This window comes from Aythya fuligula, chromosome 3 (genome assembly GCF_009819795.1).
Source record: "Aythya fuligula isolate bAytFul2 chromosome 3, bAytFul2.pri, whole genome shotgun sequence".
NCBI lineage: Eukaryota > Metazoa > Chordata > Aves > Anseriformes > Anatidae > Aythya > Aythya fuligula.
In genome coordinates this window covers 34078242-34105878 of record NC_045561.1, presented here as the reverse complement: position 1 = coordinate 34105878, position 27637 = coordinate 34078242, and the positions used below count along the sequence as shown (strand labels likewise).

The window sequence follows — 27637 nt, the reverse complement described above, 5'->3', positions numbered from 1 at the left end:
TTTTGGTGTTGACATTAGTCTTTAAGGTTTAAAAATAAAAAAAAGGAAAGAAAAAGGGGAGGCTTTCAGTCACTTCCAACTTTTTTTCAGAGCTACGTGGTGGGCTCTGCTACCCATTCTGCACGGAAAGACGCGACGACCCATCTGTCCGTCTCCCCGTGTTTTCAGAGGCCCAAAACCTCCGAAATTCGGTTTTGACAGCGCTGGGAGCCCCCGCAATTTGTCTCCCTGCTCCGGCCGGCCCGCAGGGCGGCGCGCACGACCCTGCCCCCGTGCCCCGCCCGCCCTCCGCTGAGGCGTCACAGGCGCGGCCGCTGCCCCGCCCTTGCGCAGCCGCGGGGCGGCCATGTCGGCTGCCGTGGAGCAGCGCCTCGCCCGCTTTCGGGCCGCCCGCGGCACCAGCTCTGCCGCCGCCCGCCTCCCGCCGCGCTCCGAGGAGCCGCCGGGAAAGGCCGCGGCTCCGGAGGCCTCGGAGGGCCCGGATCGCGGCGGCCAGGTGAGCGCAGCGGTGTGCGGGTAGGGGGCGTGCGGCGGAGGGTTGGTGCCTGACCCCGCTCCTCGCTGCTGCCTCCACAGCCCCGTCCCGTCCCGGCGGCGACGGAGCCGGCGCGGCCGCTGCTGGTGCTGGCGCTGAAGGTGGTGCTGTGGGCCGTGCTGCTGGCGCTGTTCGCCGAGCTGGAGCTGGGGCTGCCCTTCTTCGTCGTCTCCCTCCTCTACTGGATGTACGCCGGCACCCGCGGCCCCGGCGAGCGGCGGCCGGGCGAGCTGAGCGCCTACTCCGTGTTCAACCCCGGCTGCACCCCCATCGCCGGGACGCTGACGGCCGAGCAGCTGGAGCGGGAGCTGCACTACCGGCCGGCCGCCGGGAGGTAGCGCCTGGCCGGCGGGCACGGCCCCCTCGCCTCCGCACCGACAGGCTGCGGGACGAGGAGGGAAGGGGCCGGCCCCGAGCGCGGCGCGGACTCGAATAAAGCCGTAGCAAAGCGTAGCTCTGGTCTCCTTTCCTGGGGGGTGGCCCCGGGCCCGGCTGGCAGGCAGCGAAGCGGCAGGCAGCTGGTCTGAGCGGTGCTGGAAGGGCTGCGGGGGGCACGGCCTCGCGCAGCTGGCCGACAGCTTGGAAGCTGGTCAGTTTCTGCACCTGGAAGCCTTAACAGTGGTGGCAGGAAGGCTGCCGCTCGACAACAGCTTTAATAAAGTGATTAACTCCTCTTCTTTCCCAGCTCTGTCTGGAACCCACTTGTTGAAGACATGAGGCAGTATAAGTACAACTGAGGCTGGTGCTTCTGTTCACACTCGTGAGTTTCATCTAACACATCTGATTTTGATGCAAGTTCCCTGTTCACTTCAAGTGACAGCTTTTATCATCTGCAGTGTAGGGCAAAAGGTTTGATTATTATTCCTGACAGATAATGTATTTTTTTTTATTCATCATTTTTTAAATTTAGGGTCAACTTGCAGCAGATGTGGAAATGCAGGAAGCCCTCAGATAGAAAGGGATTTCCCCTGTCACTGGATTGTCTTTTTTTTTTTTTTTTTTTTTTAACACCATAGCACAGCTGGTGATGCCTCTTCCAATCACTCCATACACTTTCTGTGTGATCCACTGGTATTTCTAAAATATAGGAACAAAACATTGAAACAAATCATTTATATTGCTATAGTGAAGAGCAGCTAATAGAGTTTATGCCTCTGAGTACTGAGTCAAGAACAAAAATCACAGCTTGCTCTTTCAAATCCTGTTTTATTATGCCTTTTGTATTTTAACAGTGATTTACAGTGTTAAGGATTGAGTTACTACAGGTTCTGTCATTTGTTAAGGAAACAAAAGGAAGCATTTGTCAAGTTCAGTTGAACCGGAGAGTAATAGATTAAAGTACAAATAATATGTTTAACAATGCCAAGCATCTTTCAATACCTCTCCGCAGTACTTCTAGTACTGGTCTGTTGTATAAATTCCAAATGCCGCTTCTTAAAGCCAAGCACAGAATTTTCTCATTTCCACATGTTCTGCCATCCTCTAGCTGAGATGCAAAAACCTGCGGAATTCTCACTCTTTCTGATGATTCCTTCTGACTCTGTACAGATAATGTGCTCCATTTTGTTCTTAATTAATACAGCTTTTGCAGGTAAAGAGCAGTTGTACTGGACATGGTGGTACAAATAAAACCTTTGCTTCCATGAAGTGTAAGCCTTTACATTCTTAGAAAATGTTATAGTAATTAAGAAGTAAGAAATAGTCACATGACAAAAAAAAATAAATACACCAGTAAGTGACGGAATTTTGTGAGTTGAATCTTTATTCACAAGGATAAAAATAAACGTTTATGGGAAGTTGGTAATCTGACATGTTTCACAGATCCTGTGGGTGTTCTTTTAAACAAGGAAAGACATGCAAATAAATATTAAAAATAAGGTAACATCCATGAAATTATGAAACTTTATAGCAGCAATAATGGAAATAAAGTTTTCATTTGCTATAAACTAATTACATAATGTCCAGGTGAATTTATAGACTGTTCTATTTAATACTTTATGAAACACGTTACCACAGTAAATGAGCATGAAGCTGAAAGGCACAAGAAATAAAAATACAATTCATCTGTTCCAGTGCTTTGTGCTGCTTTGCTTATTTCATGCTACTCAAATAAATGCATGTTATAAATTCTGAAATGGAGATGTCATGAATAACAACATAGGCTTGTAAAAGATTTTACTGAAGTAGATAAAGTGTGATGTAGAAATCATTGTTTAGGCCTTGCTGGAAGTATTTCTCAAAATATATTACTGTTACGCTGCTTTGGTGGCAATTCCTTTCACTGAGTTGTTTCACTGTTGTGTCAAGGGGATATTAAAGGGCTTGAAGAAACAAGAGCTTAATTGGAGAGGAAAAAAAAACCAAAAACATCAAAACTCTGGTCATCTAACATACCCTTTTTTTTCCCTCCTGGTTTCTAACAAGTCATAATGTAAGAAGGTAAGTTTGACAGCTGGTGCCGGAGTTATTCCAATAGGCCCAAAGCCCTCAGTTTTTAAGTGACACTGGGAGGGGTAAAAGGAGCCTAGTAGCTCAAAAGCATGTCAAGTTTTGTGACGGCAACTAAGTACAGATTTGGTGCCACACCTGTAAGGACTTTGCTGTCTATTCCTGTCTATTCGCTTTCATTTGGTATGTATACTTTTTTTTCCCAGCAAAACAGTGTGTTACAATGCATCTATAACTTCCTATTGCTATAGCAAAATTAATTTTGCTAACAGCTGTGCAAGTAGCAGGAACATTTTTTCTGGGTTTGCACACAACCAAGCAGGGCCCTGGAAAACTAGCACCCTATCTTGACTATTCATGGGTGAAATCAGTCCCTTCAGTGTGCATTATCACACAGATATTTATTTAATCTGTTACCACCTTTTCACCTACCAATAACTAATTTTACCACTTTTCCTATCAAAGCACTTAATGGTAGATGTTAAGTAGAAACATCAGGTATGCTCAACATACAAGAAGCTAATTAATTAAATTTCAGGACAGCAATTAGGTTACATATGTAGTAGTCAGGCATTGTATTAATGGTGTCAATGTAGAAACTAGGTATTAAATTTACAGACGAACCTGAGGTGCTTCATTCCAAGGTCAGCTCTGCAGCTGAAGTTATGAAGGGACAGCCTGGGAATGGCCTGCATAGAAGCCAGCATGCTAAGCAGCCAGAAACCAGCCTGAGAACTGTGGTGGATTTCTACAAATGTGTCTGGCTTTTTCCCTGGAGCAAAATTATAAGCATTATAGCAGAAGAAGGTAACCTATCCTCTGTAATTTGATTCTAACCTGCTGATTACAAAACTAATCCACCCTGTTGGCAATTTGAATTCTAATACAATGATTAAATAATTCCATGCAAAGCAATCTAGCTTCAGGCAGGGAAGATGCTGAATTACATCCCAGCATATCCAGTTAATTTTCTTGGCATTGGGGGATGTGAACCCAAGTGCAAAGAGGGACTTGAAAATACGTTCTTTTTCTCTCTGCTGAGCAGTGTAACTGCTAGGCTATAACAGTTACTCATTACAGTAAGGCTATGGGCAGGGATATTCTCTGACCTCGTATCTCGCACCTTGTCTCTGTTGTAAAGGGAGCCTGAATATCTAAGCTGAGTAAAGATACGTAATGTCTGTTATTAAGTGATACAATGGACCGAGGTCTGCTTGTAAAGGTACCTCATTTTTTTCTCCAGCAACTCATGTAAACAGCAGCAAGGGTAACCGCTAATTAGCAGTGTAGATGCATATTCTGCGAGAGCCCTCACAGATTCTAGCAGGCGACACAAGCCCATTGAGCTCGGGCTGCTGCACCATGGGGGCTTCCCAAACCCCACTGAGGGCAAGCTGGGGAGGTGGTGTGCAGCCAGAGCTGTCCGCTGTGCTGAAAGCACAGCCCTTGACGTGCCCGGTGAAACACACCCACTTGCCTGCCACCCCGGGTAGGGCACCTGACAGGTAGCTCGTGGGCCTGCAGAAATCAGACGGGGGCTAGGGAAGAAAACAGAGAAGAGTGAGCCCATGCGAAGTGCCAAATCTGTCCCAAGCAGGTGATCTCTGGTAAGACCAATTGTGACTGCAGGTTGACTTCTGCACCCAGCTGGAGAGGCAGAGTGCCATGTAAAAGCTGAAGGACCGTGCATACAGGGGATATTTATATCAGTGTCAACAGAGACCTATTAATAAAAAAGAGCCCCCCCACTAGATACTGGTTTTGGTTTTCAAGTGAAGCTTAAAAAGAGCACTCGGGAACATACACCACACTACCTGCTGCAGTTACGGATCTTCAGGATGCTGTTCTTCACCTACCTAGTAAAACAGGTAAGCATATTTTGAACTTTAGATTTGGAAAGCGTATTACAAAACTGATTCTCCCCTGAAACACATGTTGTGTCCCACTAAGTTCTTTCTAAAACTGGTAATAGCACCTTACCCTATCCCCATAAAAGTCTAAATTTTTTTTGGCAATAATCATATTCTGTATCCTTGTAATTTAATCAGTTGATCACTCAGCTCGCCCACTCAACAGTAATAAGCCATTGACCCCGTGGTTTCAGCCTGGATCAATGCTATGCTTAAGTTTTGGACACCTGGAGGCCTTGCGTGCAAATAGGAAGAAACTCTTTTAACTTACTTTAGACATGATCGATTTTTCCTCTGATGTGTTGATTATATTAGCAGATTGCTTTCCCTAGAAACCTTTGTCCAACAGCCTGCAGGCAATGAGCAGCATATACTTAAGTTTCTTGCTGGAGATGACACACTTAAGCCACTTGCTTGGGTATTTAAGGGTTTTCAGGTATATTATACAGTTCATTGTTCTCAGTCTGATTCACCTTCAGAAATCTTAGCTGAATGTGGCCTGGCAAGTGGCAGCATAGACACTACTGCCTACTGTGCCTCCGCTACTGATGCTGTTGGCTGGACACTTCAGAGGTTTCATACTGCTGTCTCTCTGGACATACAAATGTTCCAATCTCCAGCGCTCCCAGCTTTTCCGAAACTCCATCTGAACCTAATAGGTCCAAAGAAGGAAATAAAAAGAATGAATGTAGAAATAATCAGACCTTTATATGATTCCATTAGAAAAGGGCAAGTTAAAAATAAGCATACCACACTGATCGGAAAAGCTGACAATGCTTTAAATCTGAAATATTACTGTTTTAAATTAGCTAATTATCTCATTAGTCCATCATAAGATATTCCATATTTAAGATAATGATGGTATTCACTTGCATAAAGCTACATTGTCCCAGGAAATGTTATCTTCAGTATTTTATTCTAAATAGTATTCAGCTGCAATAGTGAATGTACTCTATGCCCTACCACTACTAACAATTAAGTTGATTCTGCATATCAGTCATGAAATGACTGACAAGATTGGCTTCCAGCTTAGTACTGCCACCAGAGGTATTCCTAGAATTCTGCTTTAATTTCTGTTTTCATTTGAACAGTATCGTGTGGGATTATTTTTACTCTTTGAATATTTAGGGGTTTTGTTTGTTTGTTTTACAAAGATTATTCAGAATTGAAACACCAACAAACTAGCTCATTGAAGTCTGTATATTCTTTCCCCTTTAAAATAACAATTAGAGTATTTTTGCAGGTACTGTTTTTTTTAAAGTTACATACCTAGCTGGTATAGGTTCTGGGTTAAACTGTGTAACTGCTGTACTCACATGGAAGTTTACCAAGGGTTTTGCAACTGTCATGGTTTCAGCTTTTTGTACTTCACAAACAAGAACAGAATTTAGATCTTCCTGTTCCATGGGCAAAGCTCTTGCCACTTGACTGAAGTAAGAACTTCCATTAGCTTTTAACACATAAGGCAGAGGACATAAAATTGAACATTTTTTACTCTATTTAGAAAAAGGCAGGAGTGTAACTACAGTAATCAATTCATTAGGGTGTGTACTTCAGCCTGGAAGTAAGTTCAATATGGGCAGGTTACTTAAGCGAGCCTTCTCTGGAGAGTTCCTTTTTGTTATCTTCCTTTTAGGGTCTGGTGCTGACCACTAAGAGACTAACTAAATGCTGGCAGTTCCAACACAGGCCTGTCATCCTATGCAGGCTGCTGAAACCTTCATACTCTGAGGGAAACTTCCTAGGGAACCAGTTACTGTAAAGCTTTCTTCTCTGCTTATTTTCAAGTACTAAAACTGGGAAGCAGCCCTAGAAAAAGAAGCAAGGTCTTACACAGGCAATTGTCTTCCTTTGATGGTTACCTCCAGCAGTGCTTGTCAACTTTGACCCACAGCCCTTTTAACAAGCACTATCCTGACACAGGCGTTTGTAAACCAACCGCATTTCTGTGTTACTGAGGGTGGAATCTGTCCCTCTGGTATCACAACTAAATGGGACAGAAGGAAAGATGCTGAGATAAAAACTTGTATTGTACCATGATTACTGTGGGTGGTGGTTGTGTCAAAAGCTACACAAAGACACGAGGAAAAATATAGTGTGTGAGAGATACCTTGCCGTATAAGAATTGGGAAGAACATCTTGATAAAGACAGAACAGAAAACAGTGAAATGCAAAGACTATATTGTCTGTAGGACAATAATTGATCATACTACCACCGCTGTTGTTGGCATGGAGAACCTCTGATTTAATAGGTAGCATTGGGAATAAGCAGTTTTGGACATTGACAGGTAGACCCTGAAAGAGCACATGAATGTACTTACTGACAGATTAAGTCAATGAGCAATACAAGTGGGTATTTAGAGTCAGACAAAGGAAGGAAATGAGTCTTCAGTCCGGCTGGACGTGACAGGTTGTATCCTAGAGCTATGATACAAATAGCCTGCAAGATTGAGATAAAGTGAATGGAAAGACCTGAATAAAAGACCATATCAGAGATGATGTCTTAGGAATGGCTGTGGATGACAACATTAATTTTCTCTCCAGAGGTTAGGAAAAGGGTAAAGAGCAGCTTTGGTGTCAGCGTTGAACTGAATTTTTGCCTCAATGGCTGTGAAGATGTGACCAGCAGCATAGGTTAAGATTTATTTTGTAGATCTTAAGCACAGAAGCTGATGTACAAATCTTTCAGCAAAAAAATCATAGCCTAGTAGCTTCTGTGCATGGATGAGATTCCCCATAAATTAGCTATATAGGGAAAATGGAACTAAGAGCAAAGTTCACACAAGAAAGAGGAAGAAGAATTTTTTTAAGAGAAAGGGAAGAGGTATCAGAACCTGGAAAAGGCGGTCATGGAGATTAAAGATGGAAAGGTATCTCACAGAGAGCAGCTGATTGAGACTAATGCAGCTGCTGGGCAAGGATGTTGAGTGTGGCAATGAGCCTGGAATGTGATTGCAGAGAAGTTAAACTTTGGCAAAAAACATGTCAATAAATCACAGTGAAAGGAAAGTTGATCTGAAATGACAGGGAATGGAGCTGGTGGAGGAGTTCAATAGATAGTCTCTATAGAGAATACTCAATGAAAAGAAAAAGTTGGCAGTAAATAAAAAAGTCAGGAGTCCTAGAGTTAGGACAGGTTATTTTAATGTGGAAGAGACTCGAGTGTACTTCCACTGCAACAGGAAGAAGGCAAAAAAGAGAAGCAAGACTATAGAGAACGCAACCCGAATCAGCTTAAACTAACTCTGGTGGAAAAACACAGCATCTCTCTGGGTAGAATATTTCTTATAGAAAGCAACACTAACTGCAGAAAAACTGATCATATTAAACCCAGCTCATTTTCAAAATAACACTGGTGATAACAGGCAATCTGATGAGATCCTGCAGTTTGTTTCAGAGCAATACTACCATTCTTTCAGCTAAAATGTGACTGAAATATGAACATATTTTAATGTTTTTCTTTAAGTAGATACTATGAAAGGAAACTAATAAAACTTCTAGCTTTATTTCTACCCCTGATCTGGTACCAGCAATTGCAAAAACCTTAGGAAGTATAGTTAAGGAAAAAGCTCTCATTGAGTCACAAACAAAAATAAAAATACAGTCCATACTGCAAATGGGGATTGGCTTCAGGCACAAACAGTCTGTCAGAAGAATAATAGTTTGAAAACCAAGAATTTCGCATATAGTTTAAGAAAGTAATAGAAAAGACTTAATATAATCAAACTCTTTGCATGGATTTATTTTATGGGGGTTGATGATTGAGCTTGACAAAATTCTTTTCCCTTCTTTTAACAAGAGCTGGAACAAACAAAAGAATTCAACCTAGATCGTTGTTCAGCTTTCTGTGAAGCTGAACACATTATGATTACATTTTAGTTACTTTACAAACCCAAGAGAAGTAGAACAACATGAGATTTGGAGGATCCCTTAGAAACATAGGAAGGCTACTTCACAGAAAGGTCCATCAAAAGAAGCAAGCGTACCTGGTATCGGGTAATTTGTTTGTATTCAATTGGGCTATGATGTAACTTTGCCCTTGTAGGAATGAAATTTCATGGAGGAAATTATTCAGTATTACTCACTAGAGACCTGGCTGCAGCTGCACAGGGGATGTATCAGCAAAGGCTAAAGTGAATCAAAATAAATGCATGATGCAGCAACAGACGGTGCTTCATTTCAAGATTTACACCTGTAAAGCTGTGCAAGGAATTTTAAACAAATATTCTCCAACTCATACTTGATCAAATCCTGCTGCTACCCACTTCTGATTTTTGTAAACAGTACAATTAACACATTGACTTAAACCAAATTAACCCACAGCTACAAAAGTGAACAGTCTCCTGCAGGCCTTCATTCAAGATGCCTGCTGCTTTTTTGTTGACTCCAGCCAGGCCATGATGACACAATTAGAATATTTTTCTATTGATTCCAGTTTTTTGATGAAGCCTGTCTCCCAATGGATGATCTTAGATTACAGTGTCATATTTAAAAGTAGGTTTAGCATGAATGCAAAACACACTGATGTACGTTAGAATTAATAATGTGCTGCCAAATTACTGGTGTTTGCATCCCTTGCAAACTTGGCTGCTGAGTGAATGAATAATAATAATCACTTACAAGGTAACATGAGAGGTTCCTGCAATACAGAAACTGAACAATATTCTACCCTAACAGGGCTGGGATTCAGCAGATGCCCTAGAAGATAGTACTCATTCAAATTAACTCAAAGCCCTGATTTTATTTCTTCTGAGCCTTTGGGAGGGCTCACTACTTCTTGAAGTTCAGTGCTCCATTTCAATGAGGGCTTCATGATATCGTCAGTAGCTGGGCCACACAGAAACCAAACTAAACCAAACTATACATTCGCCGTGAGGACTACAACCTAACCAGCTAGATGATGAGTTCTCAAAATAAAAAGGGCTCTACTCCCACATTCATCAAAACAAGCAAATCAGAAGCACTTTGAGATGGATTAAGGAGAGCAGCTCTAATTCTCAATAAAAGGAAAGTTCTAGCAGTGAAAACTATACAACTGTGAGCAAGAAACTTGCAAGATTTCATGTCTACAAATAGTGTCCCTAAATTATACTGCCTGAATTCCTTCCAACATTTGTCTGAAGAGTTATTCTGTGTAATTGTACAGAGGAGGATCTGCAGAAAAAGTAAAATAAAAATAATAATAAAAAAAGCTCTGAACACAACTTTTAGCAGTTTAAGACCATTTAGCAGTTCAAGACCATTTTCAATTTCCTTTTTCTACAGTGGATGCTGATAAGGCAAATTGGAACAGCTCCTAGTGTCTCTCTTACCTCATTATTGATGAAACAGTAAAGAATTGCAACCATCAGCCCCTGAAATCAACAAAAAACAGAAGAGGAGTGAGTAGAGCAGAGCAGTTGTCCCACTTTGCCAAGCAAGCCTGCAGAGGGGTGAGCTTCATACCAGCATGTTCCATGGTTAGAGAAAAACAAGAGTGAAAGATGGAGACAATCTGACGGCAGAGAAGTTTGACCAGACAAAGTCTTAAAGCACACAGTCTTAGGAAAAGTAAGTTGCAGTTTTCTTCAGGCTCTGTCATTTTTTCCAAACCATTCTTTCCCCTTCTTTTTCCTTACCTTGTTTCTAGCCATATACACTTCATATATGAACAATTCACAGTGAGCTCAAGTACAGCTCTGTGCTTGATAAACAAGGATTGAGTGGGTGAGCAGGGAAACTTGAAGAATAATGATTCCTTTAGACAAGGAGATTCTTTTAAAATGGCTTTACCTAAGGCAACGGCTAAATAAAAATCACTGTAAATCTACATTCACCTCGCATGCAATTGCAGCTGTAGACAACTACCTCTCACAGCACAGATTTTCAAAGGAGTATCAAAAACACGAGAGGAGGCACAAAATTTGCTTTCAGCAATGCCATTATACAATTACAGGAAATCACAGATAATTTTGTTATTGCCTTGAGGTGTCCCATAGGAAGCAGATATTAATACAAGGATAGCAATACCAGTTTATTGTGAGAAATGTAAGACTTATTGAAAATAAGTGACACTAACATCTAAACTAGCTATTAAAAATTACTTCTCATGCTTTCACTTCCACTGTCATAAACCTGTAAGATCCAGTGCTAAATTGAGAAATATGAAGAACAGGGAGCGTGCAATGATTGAGAGAGCAAGCAGCTCCCTAAGCAGCAGTTACAAAATATCTTATCCACAGGTGCAGAGTGTGAGTGCTACCTGGAAAGAAGCAAAGGAGAGTTCAGTAAAAAGCTTCACAAAGCGCAGCATCCCTCTGGCATGCTCATCAGTAATAAAGGCAAAGATGACCTCGTGGGTCCCCAGAAGTGGGATCAGCGTCAGCGTAGACTTGGCCAGCCTAAGATCACAAAGAAAGAAAAAAACAATGCCACTGAATAGATCATTGTTGATCCCAGTGATCACCACTGTTTCTGACACACTGTGAACTTTGGTCACTGCACCACTTTATGTTGCAGTGTCCTCTTCCAGAAGCTGCAGAAAAATAATAATAATACAAAAAAAAATCCTCAAAACAGAACCATAGTAGGTTTCAGTATGTTTTAATTGCCATTCCACTGCAGACCACTCTCTGCTCTCACCAATGCTATCTGTTCAGCTCCTGGCTGTATTTCACCTAGAAAGCCTGCCAAACTCAGGAGCAGGTCACATGCTTCCTTGTACCCCAAGATGCCTTCCCATGTACCCTCTTCCCCGTCTATAAGTGGGAAATATGATCAAAACCTACTTTGTTGATAGAAACAGTGAAAGAAACAGTCTATCAGTGTCTGGAATCTTTTAAAAATACCTTGGCAAAGGGAGGAGTATTCCTTCCCACCTCCGTGGTGTGTTAAATCTTCAAAACACTGTAACTAACTGTCACTGCACAACGCTTCGTAAAAGCAGTTAAACTGTCTTAGAGTGACTGATGACTCCCTGATTTAAATGGCAAGTTCAAAGACACAGCTAGCAAACGAAAAAAAACACTAATCTGAAGTAAAATATTTTTCATCAGTGGGAGAGCAATGCTCAGGGTTACAACTACAGAAAAAATATTGACAAGAATGGTCTTTAACTCTCTTTTGATAGGTATACACACTAAATCACCCAACAGGATAATGAAAAGGGCCTGAACCCCACGTGGGAGGTTATAGGACTATCATGGGCCACAGAACCAGACGACACTGCCAGTGTCTCCCGACAACCTGCCATGAGACACTTTGGTAGATGCAGAATCACTTGACCAGCAGGGTTGTCAGCAAATCTTGTGTGCCCTAGATTGTTTACTCTGAATCACATAAACGCTCAGGTTGGAAAAGATCTCTGGAAGCCCCTAGTCCAGTTCTAGTTCACAGCAGGTTACTCAAGGCTGCGTCCAGCCAAGCTTTCTTGCTAAATTCTCTCTGCTTTATTAGCAGATTCTTGAACATGTAGTATGAATAACAGAATTAACATGCACCTCTAAGAAATGGTTCAAGTGTATCAAACCTACGTGCTGCTTACAGAAGTCCTGAGGGCAAGGGCAAGATAATTTTACAGTCAGACTTTTAAATGGCCCCATGCCAACGGAACTGCTTCTGCCCCCCACACACACTCTACCCTGCAAATTTTACTCTGTCAAATGAAAGTCATATATATTCAACATGAACAAAAGCAAACCACACAGCACATTAGAAGGAGTACTTTTCTCTGCTTTTAGCTCCAAACACACAAAAGGATTTCCAAAATTTCACATGAGGTAATGAAGGCAGGTAACATACAAGTCAACTCTACAGTCAGATGAGAAGACACAAAAATACATGGTGTGTCTAGCTTAGCAGGCTGTAATGTAGAAATATCCAACTTCAAGCCAGCAAAATCAGCTAACTCTAGTAGAACTGTAGTAGAACAGCTACCACAGTTTGTAGCTCCACATTCGTTAATTCACCCTGCTGCAGACTTGTTCTTTCTACTGTATTTTTCAGACTGCAATACAGAAATATTCTCCAAGATGTAGACATGAAGGATGTGACTAAGAATCTTATCAAGATAATAAAATAACAGGAGTAACACAGACACAGACAGGGCAAAGCCTGCAAAATAAGAAGTGAATGCTTCAGTGATAACTTTTGACATCTTGAAACATCTCTCTTGAAACATCATATACATTCTTAGTAAATCCAAGATCAAAAGTTTGTCCTAGTAACAACTGGCAAGGAGAATAAGGAGCAGTACTCAAAATGACCCACACCTTGATATTCATTGAAGTTAAAGGTTTTATTTTTTCTCTCATATATTTTTTTTTTCAAATTATGTAAGTACCTGCATATGCTTAAAGTATTTAGAAAATATCTACTTACTTAATATTCTTCCAGTTTAATGTCATGAGCAAAGAGATCAAGCCTTCTGTTTCTCTATAATCACAGAATCACAGAATTTCTAGGTTGGAAGAGACCTCAAGATCATCGAGTCCAACCTCTGACCTAACACTAACAGTCCTCCACTAAACCATATCCCTAAGCTCTACATCTAAACATCTTTTAAAGACCTCCAGGGATGGTGACTCCACCACTTCCCTGGGCAGCCTGTTCCAATGTCTAACAACCCTTTCGCTAAAGAAGTTCTTCCTAACATCCAACCTAAAACTCCCCTGGCGCAACTTGAGCCCATTCCCCCTCATCCTGTCACCAGGCATGTGGGAGAACAGACCAACCCCCCACCTCGCTACAGCCTCCTTTAAGGTACCTGTAGAGAGCAATAAGGTCACCCCTGAGCCTCCTTTTCTCCAGGCTGAACAAGCCCAGCTCCCTCAGCTGCTCCTCGTAGGACTTGTTCTCCAGACCCCTCACCAGCTTCATCACCCTTCTCTGGACTCTTGAGCACCTCGATGTCCTTCTTGTAGCGAGGGGCCCAAAACTGAACACAGTACTCAAGGTGCAGCCTCACCAGAGCCGAGTACAGGGGGACGATCACTACCCTAGCCCTGCTGGCCACACTGCTTCTTATACAAGCCAGGATGCCGAAAATGAGAATGAAGGTACAACACCTGCGCTGGCTTCACCAGGAGGCTTCTCTGGAGACTGACTGTCCAAGAGTCATACCAATGTACACCATAATCTATGCCCAGGGTCTGTGATCTTTAACTGCTACTGTCAGTCCACTCCTTTTCATATACCTCTTTGTCTACTTCCATTTTGAGAGGTAAAAAAAGCGTCAGACCAACAAATGACATACCTGCATTTTATGTCAGTTTTGCACATCAAATTAGCCTGTAGTTTGGAGATGATGATGCATATAACTCTGATAAAGATCAGGAAATTTACCTGGAGAGATGAAAGAAGGATTTATGTCATCATCAAAAAATACATATGCATAAGTATTCAAAAAGTTGGTTTGTGTATACATTTGTAGATCCCTGTGCATCCTGCTATTCTGCAGCTGCAGCATTTGCCAATGATTTCAGTTCTTTGCTAAGCTATCATGCTTTAAAATATACCTCAGTGAATGCACAAGTCACCTTTGAAAATGCAGGAAGTTCACTAAACAAAGTAGAGGAGCATACCTACATCTCCTGGGAATGAGGCACAGTCAAGGTGTGGGGGCTGACCCGTCTGCCTTAGCTGGAGGTCTGACATCATCACAGTATTGCAGCTGCAGAACACAGCATTTCTCCGCAATGCCACAAAATTTACTTCTTTTCTGGAGACCAGTATTTGGAATATTACCATCTGGCTCTCTGTGCTACCTGCTGCAGGTTTTCCCATGCAGCACCTAACCGGATTACTGTGGCATGCTGTTTTGTTATCATGCACTGCCACTACAACATGACAGCATGGCCAAAACAAGCATTATGCCAGTCAGGAATTCCAGTGACAGAAAACAATTCAGTTTCATAAAATTTCATTTCTGAATCAAAATTTCAGTACCCCCAAATGTTATTAGCCCTTGGACGTGCACAATAGCCATGTGCACTTCCGCTCTTTCTAGTACATCATGCAGTACTGCATGTACTCTATACTCACCCCAATGGCGATTAGAATGGGCAGTCTGATGATCAACCAGTAATTCATGTTATAGTTTCTGCTCCAGCAGCTAGGCAGATGGCAAAAAGAGGAAGACAAGAAAAAAAGTTTCAGTACATTACTAAATTCTCCCATTTCTCATTCTGTCACAGCAATGCAGATGGAAAACAATACTGATGACTAGATACCAGGAAAGCACATCATGCTGACATAGAAACAGATGCAGTGGCTTGATTCTTAGAAATGCTGAATGCTTTGTGCAATTGCAGCTATCATAATACAACTGGATACTACTTGTCTGCCTTTCTTGCCCACTAATGGCTAGCTCTCCTCCACAGTTTGCTATGAATTATCATTGGTTAATTGTAAAGACTTACTCCATTAAAACCAAGGTCCAAATACGTCACTTTGCTGGAGGGTTAGGATGAATCTATTCGAGTTGGATCTTTCCTGAGTAGTTCCTATCTTACTCTTTTTGTACTATTTTTTATTACTCTGCAGTCTCCAATGTTAGGTCATATTACTTAGCTGCTCATTAGTTCTTTTTCACATTACCTACCATCACTTTTTTCCTATCAATATTTAGATCAATCATCTACTTTATTTGCTATTATTTTCAAAAATGACCTACTAATTTCAACCAGGAGAAAGCAATTAAGGCAATTAAGCAATTAAGGTTCCACCACTGTATACGTACAAGTTTCAGGCTCAAAGGAAGTGTTAAGTTGTAAGAAAGCAAAATCATAGACTGGAGCAATAGTTCCTAACTTTTGTTGGCCAACTGAGCCCTCTGCCAAGAAGGTAACATGCTGCAGGCAATATAATACTTTATTCTCCCCATAAGCCTCATTTTAGCTTTTTAAATTCTTGTGTCCTTGAGCTATACTGGAGAGCAATCACAAGGAATGTGATGTTTGAAAGCCACAGATTGAGATCACTGGTTTGAAGTGAACTTGACAAATACATCTAGTTCTTTTGGGTCCCCCAACACAACAGCTGTGTACACAACAACTCCATTGTTTGGGCAGTCTTCACATACCACTTCACTTGCTGCCAAAACATATGTATACTCAATTTTCCTTAAGTTTTCTTAATAGGCCTGTGAAACTTCAGCACGGGTGATGTTGGTGGAGAGTAAACCCACCCAACCTTGTTGTGGAATAGTCAACTTGAGAGAAACTAGCAAACTGTAGAAAACATATTGGGGGTCCATGCTACAATAACACTTACACACACTCTATGCATACTACAGAGGAGAGTGAAGCAGCTTAGCTGCAGCAATTCCATATTCCCTTGGTTGTACTGGAAGCCCAAGAAGGGCTAGGGATTTCCATTTTGTTTTCAATTTCATTTTGATGCATACCACCAGCTCCAATCCCTGACTACATTCAACTGTATTTTAGGTACTGCAGAAAAAAGGTACTGTGTGCAGACAGTGTACCTGAGCTGGAATCTGAATAACAGAAGAACTTCTTAATTGCTATGTGTGACTAGAAACTGGCTTCGTGTTGCCTTTAAAAATAATTTTACTTGAACCCCTCAAGACAGGCTGGGTAATAGACATGGCTGGGAGTGGAGTTCTAATTTTCTGACTAGCTGCAGTGAAAGCAGAGGCAATTTTAAAACTTCCTGATAATGACAGAGGTTGAGAAATGGTTCTTTACATTAACCCTGCTGCATTTCTGTGTGTATTAATTTGCTTCCTGTGGCACAGAGGAGATTTAGTTACTTTTAAATTTATACAAATATGTGCAATAAAAAGACCACTAGAGTCCAATTAAAGTGTCACAGCTATTAAAGAGTACAGAAAATGAAACTGATAGATATGTACATGATTTCTTGTAAATTTGTGCTTTCTGGGATTGTCACAGTGGTAAGTACACCAACAGCTGTTGTGTTTGGAATCTATCCTTGCAGTTTGTTAGAAGGTGCTCGACAACTAAATAGCATCAGAACCGTGAATGGGGAATTGGTCCAGTGAAACAGATGCTACTGGGAAGTTTCTGCCTTTATTTACCGACCTGGTAGTCTTTTTCTAAAAATGAAAACACTGATTTTTTTCCTTAAAGAAGCGTAGCTGAATAGCTCCATTAAAATACATAAATAAATAAATAAATCTGTAGGCTGGCTGTCTTCCTCCCATAATTAATTGCAGGCAGAAATAAAGATGTGTAAGTATCAGGTCTTTAGGCACAGTCTAATGATTAAGCAAGCACAGCTTGCTTTTAATTTGATTTGTAATCTAGACAAAGTGTTTTTCAATAGCACACTTTTTATAACAGCAACTGATTTATAAAGGAGTTCACACAAGCACATTTAAAGAAAGAAGGAGCCAGTCTGCAAATAGGTCTTGATATTTGATATATCTTTGATATTGAGCAATAGCTCAATAGGTCTCTTCAGCCCTTCATCGAAACGGCTACATCTGTAGGACTGCCTCAAACTCCCAGCCCTGACCACATCTACTTCCAGTTATTCCTCATAACCAGGGAAGTAGTTGAGTCACAAATGAAATTTACAGCCTGCTGCACATCCGTGGTGACAGTGCTGTGGCAAACAGCATGAAAGATATCCCTAGCTGCTCCAACAAATGTCTGCCCAAGGCGCAGAAATCTTGCCTTTCAGAGAGGCTACTGCATGTGTTTATTTATTGTCGTATTTTACAAATATTTATACAAGATTTAGAAAATTCAATAAGGTGCGAAATTGTCCCTTTTAAGGTCCGCTAAAGGCAGTGAATGACAGTTTTCCATAATAGAAAACATAAATCAGGTTTCAGCATCGCATAACGTAGGAGGCTCAGCATGAGTACTTTGAATACATTTTCTACATCAATGGCAAGATATGTCCATGGACTACTGCCTGTTCAGATGCTATATGCTCTCTACACCTATTTTGATAATTTCAACAAAACTAGCAATACATCACTGTGACCACGATCTTCTTACAGAATAATACCAAGTCAACCTTGAAAAGGAAAGTCAGAAAATCCCAGCATTACTTCAGCCAGAAGAGGCAACTTGACTGAATTATTTCAGTATTACAAAAGACACTGAAAAAAAGGCGGTTCTTAATACTCATGAGCACCAGAAAACCCTCTGAGGATGACTGACTATGCTGAATTTTCACACTGCAGCATCTCTCCAGCAAGGATTGTGTTTGAAGAAAAAACCCACAATCTCTACAAAAACGCTGGCTGGGCTGTTTGGAAATTAAGTAAGATACCTGATAAATAGTTCATTTAGAATAAAAAGAAAACGGCATAAAGTTTAAAAAGGAAGTCATTTTCCTCACTCTAGTTTTTATTTTTTATTTTTTTAAAGAAAAACAAATACTAAACTACAATGCTATTTGGTACATAAAGTGTATCAAAGGCAATTTTTTTTTTTTTTTCAGAACAGCCACAATAGTAAAAGTGGACAAAATGTATTTTGTGTTTTGCAGCAGTTTTGTTTGTGCTATACTTGACTTCAGAAAGACTGTGTTTTTATTTTATGAAGACCTAAATAATGGAAGCTTAAACAAGAACAGGCAATCACATCTCTGCTGCAAGGCATAAGCTAACCGCTACGAATCACAGGCAGAATCCTGTGGGAAGTTTTTGCCTTCCTCTGAAGCGTAACTGTAAAGGCTACTGCCAAAGGCACAATGTCAGGCGAGGTCTTGGTTGGGTATGATGACTTCTACTGCTGATACTGTAACTACAGAAAAACAAAATGTACCTTTCCTTGACCTGCAAAAGAATAGATTCATTCAGACATGCAGAAAATTTTTATCAGAAAGAAACATAAGCTCTTTCTTCAAATGTCATGCAAGACCTTCAGACAAAACAGAAGCAATTTTTTGAGGTTTCAGCACATTGCCAAAGCAAACCACACTGAACAGAAAGCAAACAATGACCTGCCAGTGCACACACGCAGCACAAATGAGAGAGCTAGAAAATCAGAACTAAACCAACCCCTCATCTTCATAAAGGTACTTGACAGTTCCCCAGAGGATAACAAACAGCATTGGCACACCTGGGAAGAGAGGAGACAAGGTTGGCACTGAAATTAGTGGACAGGGGAAATAGAAAAGGACAAAAACCCCCACATAATGATGAGCAACATAATTGTCCGGTAGCAAGGTTGCAGCTTCTGTCCAGTGTAGGTGGCTTTGAATGGTGGGAAGAGGAATCTAACCTGCAAGTAATTAATACACGTAGTGTGTTTTGCCCAGGCCTCCACTTAGTGAGCACAAGCAATAAACAACAGACCGTTGGCCTTATACTTGGAATATAACAGCTTTTCTGTAGAGATTTTCATGGAGGAACCAAAAGAACTAAATTTATGGAGTCTCCATCAGCCTCTGTATTCAAGCTAGAGAGGAGGAATGCAGAGTTCTCAGAACCAAACCTTTTGCATCCATATTTCTCTTTGCAGGTCTGCTATATGTTGCAATAAGGTAGCACCAAGCACAGGCTGTCTATTGGGATCAGGGTTTGAGTACACTCAATTCCACATACCCTAATGATAAATGAAAGAATGGGCATACCACACATAGCAAGTGTGCTCAGGCCTCCCTCAGAGAGAAGTCCAGAGTTTAGGCTGTAGTGCTGGCAAGGACTTGAGGGGTTGCCACAAAGCAAATGCATCTGGTCTTGAGAAGGGGCTTGATCCTATGCTTACCTGACAGAGTATGTGTTACAGATGCTCATGGTTTATCTGGGGTGTAAGGGGAAGAGAGAAAAGCCAAATAAGCTGGCAGTGATTATTTGCTTTATGTCAAGGACTCTCAAATTTATTCCACGTATTAAATTCCTAGGTCCTGAAAAGTAATTTTAAGGTGCATCTACCAACCAATATTCAGTACAGGGAAAGCCAAAAAAATAATGCAAGGAATGAGAGCAGGTTGAGACTCATGAAGAAGGATGAAGACTTTCTGCCTAAGGACGGGTTGACATGGTCTACAATTCCTCTGTGTACCTCATTGGACTGTATCAGATGCTGTACATATATTATATGGGAAGAGCAATATTTAATATACTTATTACATTCTTTAGAGCCAATTGGTAACAGATCATAAGAATATCAGTGTGCAACACTGAGCATTGCACAGAGTAGATACACAGTTCCTGACAAAAGTAGTTACAGGGAAATCAGTGATCTCTTGCAAACTGAAAATCTTCAAGCAGTATCTGTAGTGGGCATACATTATCAGTAAAAACCTACTCTTTTGTTGTACTGTATTACTTCTCTACTATTAGAACAGCTAAATACTATAGCTGTAAAAGACCTGTTATTCTACTCAATCCATTAAAAAAAAAAAAAAAAAAAAAAAAAAGGAAAAAAAAGAATAAAGAGCAGCAATATAAAATCACAGAACAATACCAAAAATTAGAATAGCAAAGATAATAAATTGAGTAGAGATTATTGGGCAGGCAGTTGAATCACATTCCACAGACATACCTGATACTGAGCACGCACAATATTTTGGGAGCAAAATTACTGAGAACTCAGTGTTGCTTTGATACTGGTATAAGAGATTAAGAACAGACTCATTGCAAATCATTTCCAAACACAAATGAGCCTTTGATTCATAGAAACTAATTATAGTTTGAATTATTCCTTTCTTGACTTTGCTGAGAATTAAGACACTTTAATATGAAATTTGCAGGACAACGCACAACCACCAAGAGCACAAAGGCTGCGTGTCAGTGAAGGGAACAGATATTCTGAGTGATAATGACAAGTATTTGTGGATATCTCCATCTTCTTGATAAATCAGAAATCTTTCCAGATTTAATTGCATTACTTGACATTTGCATTAAGTGAGAATCTGTTATTATTATGTTTTAAAAGGGTCTACCTCAAGGCTGGTGTTACTGAACCACATCAGCATTCTACCATACAAATATACAAACTAATAGATAGTATGGTGACATGTACAACATCGTCTGCCCCTCCCACCTGTGACACAGACCTGTGGTGCCTTTCTGTTGCAACACTGCCAGTCACATTATAGACATTAGATTCCAGCAACATACTTTTCACATGAGACACCAAGACGTAACAGCGCAATGCATAGTTGTGAGCTTTGAACATCAGTGCAAATACTACATGGATAACACCATCTGACATCTACCAAATTCATAAAGTCCTATCCTAAGAAAATGGTGGCTCTGAAAAATATCTGGGGGACAATCTCAGCAGATGGGATTGCATCCAGTTTTCCAAAGCCCTAATCAAGATCTAAACAGGAGAATGCCACAACAGCCTTCCCTAATCCACCTCGAATCTATAGATATTTAAACAGCAAAAGAGCAAGTTTGCAGCATCTCTGCAGTAATTATGGCTTGCAAGGATCACTGAGGTTCTCCATAGATTGCTTTATAATCTTGACACCTAATTAACCTCAGTTAACAGGCACAAATGTAAATGTCATTACAGTTACTTTACTCAGGGGAAATTTGGCTAGCTTGAGAAGGCAGAAGAAGCAAATTCTATACAGCTCCTTGAATAAAATATACAGACGAATTATTTATTAACAGAATCAACACTGTATTCCAGTCCTAGACTCCCAACATGCAGCTCTTTTGGCACATCTGAATTTCAGTCTTATAACTCTTTCTCCTGCAGCTATTCAAAGAAGATCAGGTATCTGACAAGAAAGTGCACTCACTTATAGGGTATGCTTATTTAAGACACAAGCTGAACTCTTTCTGACTTTGCTTGTCCTCATACAAAAAATCTTTTTTTCCAGATTAACTGGCTACAAAAAGGTTTCTGAATTCTGGAAATGTTAATGTCTACTTCTGTCTGTACTGAAGCAGTGCTGAAGATGCCAGAGACTGCAAAAATCTGCTCAAAATAAATTCTGCCATATTATTGTTTACAGCATAACTGACCAAAAGTCTTTGAACACCACATTGTGATTATGAAACCTATCAAGTGTATTATGAAATACGCATGCTGACAGTTCAGCTAATAAAGTTCAACTTCAAATGACAGGGATGGGGCTTCTAAATAATAGGCTGCAATAATTATATATATTATAGATGATGAGAAAGTAATGGATCTGCCAAGTCAACATCTTAACACCCTACTGCATAATTAAGCAGCAGGATCTATTTTCACCCTAGCTTACAACATTCTGCACCTGCCCAGGTGTCTGTACAACTGTAATTAAAAAAAAAAAAAAAAAAGGAAAGGAAAAATGAAAAATAGACATTATCCAACCCAAAAAATCTCAGCAGTTTTATACAGAACAATATCAGGATGGGTTAGGTAAGAGAAGAAAGCTGTGAGAAATTCTGCTCAGGAATCCACCATTTGGTTCACATTTTCACAGTGTTCACTGTCCCTAATAAGCAGAGAGAAGAATCACTAGTGGGGCTGCAAATGGAAGCTACCATGTCCTGGTAACAACAGTCTCTTCTTTAGTGGGTCGGAGATATTTTGGTAATAGAACAGAAAAACTCAGGCAGTCATGAAGTCCATGAAGTAGCAGTTACTATGAAAGGTGACACCAGGTATGTTCCATGCCATCTTTCCTTCTTCCCCCACCTCGATATGCAAGCAAGTTTTCATTCTTGCAGACACATGCTATAGCTAGCTTTGCGTTGTATAACATTTTATGCAAAAACAATTTCAAGGGAGAGAAAAGTGTGAGGAGCAAGAGAGGCTTCCTTCATCTTCACTCGCTGATTAGAGATTCTTCTTGATGGAAATTTGTCTCTGTAGGACCAGAGCACTGCCCTCCTGCTGAGACCATTAAATAAGGACATATTCTGCACAGAGCATTTTATGACTGATGAATTTGTTTATAAGCTCAAATTTCAGATGTTTCATATTTCTTCTCCCAAGCAACAAGTGATAGGACAAGAGGAAATGGACCCAAGTTGCACCAGGGCAGATTTAGGTTGGATATTAGGAAAAATTTCTTCATTGAAAAGGTTGTGATGCGTTGGAATAGGCTGCCCAGATAAGAGGTTGAATCACCATCCCCAGAGGCATTCAGAAGATATGTAGATGTGGTGCTTAGGGACATGGTTTCGTGGTAGACTTGGCAGGGCTAGGTCAACAGTTGGACATGATGATCTTGGAGTTCTTTTCCATCCTAAGTGATTCTACGTTTCTGTTCTATGTAACCTGGTATCACTGGCTTCCACTTGGTGAGAAGTTCAGCTTCTGAGACAACCAGGCACACAAACCAGAAGGGCACTACTGCTGTCAGAACTCCAGACCCCTTTCTTTCTCTCAGAACCCATCCAGGACAGTCTGACTTTACCAGCTGGTTAATGTGTGAATGCAAGAAATACGAGATCAGTGAAGTGAAATTAGGGATAAATAAACATGACCAGATGTACAAAGAGTCTCAATATGGAAGATGTGAGAAGAAACAATGAAATATTTTTCTTCCTAAAAAAAGAAAAGTCATGAAAGAGTTTAATGCAGAAGACCAAGTGCAAAGAGAATTAAGAGAAACTCCTGACTGATTAATTTCCTACCAATCTCAGTCTGGACACAAAGCCCATTTTCACATCCTTGTCTGAAACATTTTTCACTCAAAATTGGTAAGAGAAGGCTAGTATAATGCATGCATCCTGTCTTCCTTGCAATCAGAATATAGATTGTGACACCCTAGCCAGGCTACCTGCTTTTAATAGCTTCATTCCTTCAGCATATTCTTCCTCAGAGCAAGTCTAGATTACCAAGAGTTGGAAGGAGGGGAGTTATTTATTTTTTATGGCAGTTTCCCTGCTGCAAGTGCAGCTGGGTGTAAAATTACCATAGAAGTTTGGAGGATGTTTAGCTTTTTATTAACGTTTTCTTCTTAGTCTTTAGTGCTGAAAATTGTCTCCTCCTGTCATTCTTCCAGCCTGGAAGTCGTGCATAGTCACTATGGGAGGTTGACATTGTTTTCCTATTCTTCCCTCCTCCCTGGCTCTAAGTGTAAAGAGCTCCTGTCTTCAGTAGCTGCTGAAAGATGCATACAGTGGCATTATGGCATTGCTGCTTTTTTCCAGAGACCACACAGCACTGACACAACTGCTTGAAGTCAATGTCTAGCTCAGTGACTCTTCGCTTGGGCTCAGACAAGAAGAACAATGAGTTGGTGTTCTGGACATCCTGATTAAGAGCAGTCTGAACATCCCAAGAAACAAACAAAACAGAAAAGAGTAATCATCTTGACCTCCTTAGTTTTGTTTTCTTTCCGCCTTTCTTCTACAATTTTGTTCTCTCTAGAAGGGGAGATCCGTGGGTTTCTCTTATGCTAGAGGAAGGAAGCACTGGGTACCAGCACTGCATAGCAACAGATTATTTTTCCCCGCAAGTGATAATGACTATCTGAATCAACATCCTGCTTAGCTACCATTGTGCTGACCTCCAGACCGAAGGAAACAACTCATCTACCTGCTCTGCCATTAGCTTATTAAGACACTTTACAGAATTCTGTTTGTTAATGCTGTTACTGTTTCTGTTTTCTTCCCCCTTCCCTCAGCTGTGAAAATGCCATAAGCCATTGTTTTTGCAGTAAGATGTGTGGGACTCAGGGTCAAAACAAATGTATGAAAGTCTTTTTTTCAAAGGATAAGAAGTCAAGCAAGTCATTTTCCACATTAAATGAATTAGGAAAAACATAACATGGCTACCTTAAAGCCAACTATTGCATGAAATCTTGATAAGGAAGTGGCCATTACAGGAATACAGTTACCTCACAAGCAATCAGGAATGTTTAAAGAATCTTACCAGTATATATGATATCAAAATAAATGACTCGCAATTTATAAAACATTATAGTTTGCTTTGGTCTATCAAGATTGTATAACTTCCCTAGCTTTTGCAAAGTACAGTCACATGAGGTAAACAGATATATTTTCCCCTCATAAAAAACTTCTAATAGCAAAGACAATTACTCATTTGAACTGGTAATAAATGGAGTTCCATCTAATAACATTAAGAACTGACCTGAAATGTTAAAAACATTATCATATAGCAAAAATAGATTTGGGAAATATTTATTAATTTTTGTAACACCTTTCACTGTCTGTTAACATTTCCTAGGAAAACACAGAGTAAGTATGGTATCTTTTACTTATTTCTATTTGAAAAGCAGTTTTACCCTTCCTGTGTTTTGAATTGAAATTAAATGTTCATGTTAGACAGGAAATGGGAAAAGTACATTTTTTTTAGTTACACAGCTACGTGGACTTTGTTCCACTGTCAATGACAAACCATAACACCGTCTAACATGATAATTGAAAAGCTTGAAGAGAAATACGTATTGGGACATTTCTGCATGCTTGAAAGCTGGTCCACGTATTACAGTTTTGCTTGGGGTTACCCAGAGAATTAGTTCTAGCTTCTTGTTTGTTCTGAGACCTGCTGTTCCTCAAAAGTAGTACAACAGGGCTAATATCATGGCCAAGAGTATGCACAAACATTCAGACAGACAGAAACCTCGGAGAGAATACACAGTTTATTCATACGTACTTTTGAGAGAAGTACAAGTGCAACCATATTTTATCACACGGGGGATTACAGAAATTACTCAGACAGCAGAACACCATATTGTCTGTGAGTGCTCATGTCTGTAAGTTCAATTAGAAGAAATAACACGATATGAGTAACACCCACTACGTTTGTGAACAATACAGATATGAAATCTTAACACATAAATATTCATCAAAAGATGAGTAATGAACAAATTAAAAAAAAAAATCATCCTGAAGACACTTCATTAACAGGTCGGGGTATCAAATCAGCTCTGACACAATCAAATAGATATTTTTACAGTTGATGAACTACAAAGAGCAGGACGCTCTCAACTCAAACAGGAATCTACTGTCTCTTTGAAGCAAATCATTATGCTGAGGCTGTCATACTGCTCAAAAAATACCTAAGAATTCACAGCAGAAAGGGACCTGGTGAGGGACCTGGGCACCCAAAAACTGGAAACACCAGTGAAGAAGCAAGAAAACAGAAAAAAACATCTTCATCTGTTCCCAGAAGTTGTTAAAGACTGAACTGTTACCTGTTATAACTGATCTGGGAGCACTGAGAGCTTCACAGGACTGCAATAGCAGATATTTCTGCATTTGAAGACAGAGAATTAGTGGCAAGGTTTGCACATACAGCCATGGCTGGAGTAGCAAGAAACTACTCAGAAGAGGATTGAATGGCACTGGCAAAGCTATTCTAGGAAGTCTGGATGAAGACCATATAACCAGTGTCAATTTCTGACACTGCCACTTATTTCCACAAATTCATACAGAAATTCTGCTTACAGTAGCAAAACTTCCACTCTAAAGGAAGAACAAAATCAAAATGGTGTCTTCTGTTTCTTCCCTCTGCTTTTGAAAGAGACAAACTGTAATTAGAAATGATTCAGATCAAAACCATCCTATCCTTTGCTTATAAAACAACACAGTACCCTCAGGATTTGGCTGGATAAAATTTTGCACTGATTTTTTTTTCCCATTTCTTTTTTTCTATCTACTCTCATGACTTCAAAGTTTCAGGATACTCCCCCTTCTTTAAAAATAATAATAAGAAAAAAATATCAAGGGTAGAGTGATTAAAACATACCTAGTTCAATAAAGTGAGCCAATAAGAAAGCTGGAGAGGGACTCTTTATCAGGAAGTGTAGTAATAAGACAAGGGGGAATGGTTTTAAACTGAAAAAGGATACATTTAGATTAGATATAAAGAATAAATTCTTAACTATGAGGGTGGTGAGGCACTGGCACAGGTTGCCCAGAGAAGCTGTGGATGCCCCAACCCTGGAACTGTTCAAGGCCAGGCTGGATGGGGCTTTGGGCAACCTGGTCTGATGGGAGGTGTCCCTGCCAATGACAGGGGATGTGAAATTAGACAGTCTTTAAGGTCGCTTCCAACCCAAACCATTCTATGATTCTTTGGTTATATAAAATGCTTTTGCTGTATGCCCTATATTAAACAACAATGGAAGAAAAGGAATTTTTTTAACTAATACTCTCCAGCAGGAACTTGCTATTACTTGCAATTAGTTATTCCCATCAGTATGTCAGAAAGCCCTTACTCTTCATATATCTCTGTTCAGTATAATTGGTCGAACAATTCACAGTAAGCCATTTATATGTATTTTACCAGTGGATTACTTCACTAATAAATATTCACAGTTAGCAAACCCATATAAACAGGACAGTCAAAACAATTTAGATGCTTAAACTAGTATCTATGAAAGCACTTGCAGTATTTACCTGGATTTACTTTAAGCCACAGTGAGGGGAGGCAGGAAAAGGGGAATAAAGTGAAAGCAATAAAAACTTTTGGAGATAATTTCAAAAATAAGATCAGTCTTGAACACTAATACAATTACATATAACCAGAGAGTGGAAGAACCAGAACTTTAGAATTTCTACAGAAGGCAGCTCTGGCTTAAGGAACGGACTTCACACTATCACAGTCCTTAATCTCAGACACACATGTCGCACGGTATATGCACCCTGACAACTCTTTCACTTGACATTTGTTATTTGCCCTGCTCTTCCCACAAAAGCAACCTGAATACACCCTGCTAGCAGCCTCTTGTTTGTCAACCCTATTGCATCCCTCTGCTCATGCTGCCAGCACATCTCTACCTTTGTTCCTGACAAGATATACAATATCACCGCAATTTTGCACCACAAGTAGCTAACATGTCATTGAATGTAATGAGAAACTGCCAGGAACTGAAGCAGGGCAGTTCAGAACAGCCTTTG

The 27637-nt window shown here is 40.4% G+C and overlaps 2 protein-coding genes across 3 annotated transcripts in view; one reads left to right on the top strand and one right to left on the bottom strand.

Moving 5' to 3' along the window:
* Positions 1–345: 345 nt before the first annotated feature.
* SAYSD1 (SAYSVFN motif domain containing 1) lies at positions 346–1219 on the top strand. The gene is made up of 2 exons (XM_032184955.1): positions 346–496; positions 577–1219. The coding sequence occupies exons 1-2, from the start codon at positions 347–349 to the stop codon at positions 871–873; spliced, it is 447 nt and encodes a 148-aa protein (XP_032040846.1). The 5' UTR covers position 346; the 3' UTR covers positions 874–1219.
* An 853-nt stretch (positions 1220–2072) lies between these two features.
* Positions 2073–27637, bottom strand: part of GLP1R (glucagon like peptide 1 receptor) — a 102388-nt gene continuing 76823 nt past the window's right edge. For both annotated transcript variants that reach the window (XM_032185099.1, XM_032185100.1), the window contains 6 exons: positions 18872–18932; positions 14914–14983; positions 14126–14214; positions 11135–11273; positions 10206–10247; positions 2073–5545 (listed from right to left, as the gene is read on the bottom strand). In XM_032185099.1, coding sequence (XP_032040990.1) covers positions 5378–5545; positions 10206–10247; positions 11135–11273; positions 14126–14214; positions 14914–14983; positions 18872–18932 — 569 coding nt within the window. In that variant the 3' untranslated portion in view covers positions 2073–5377. The remainder of the gene's footprint in view (positions 5546–10205; positions 10248–11134; positions 11274–14125; positions 14215–14913; positions 14984–18871; positions 18933–27637) is intronic.

Bases quoted from the DNA above. Each gene is read 5' to 3' on its own strand.
- SAYSD1 (XM_032184955.1), top strand. From the start codon at position 347: ATGTCGGCTGCCGTGGAGCAGCGCCTCGCCCGCTTTCGGGCCGCCCGC. The intron at 497-576 runs GTGAGCGCAGCG...CTGCCTCCACAG, and splicing joins GCCCGGATCGCGGCGGCCAG to CCCCGTCCCGTCCCGGCGGC.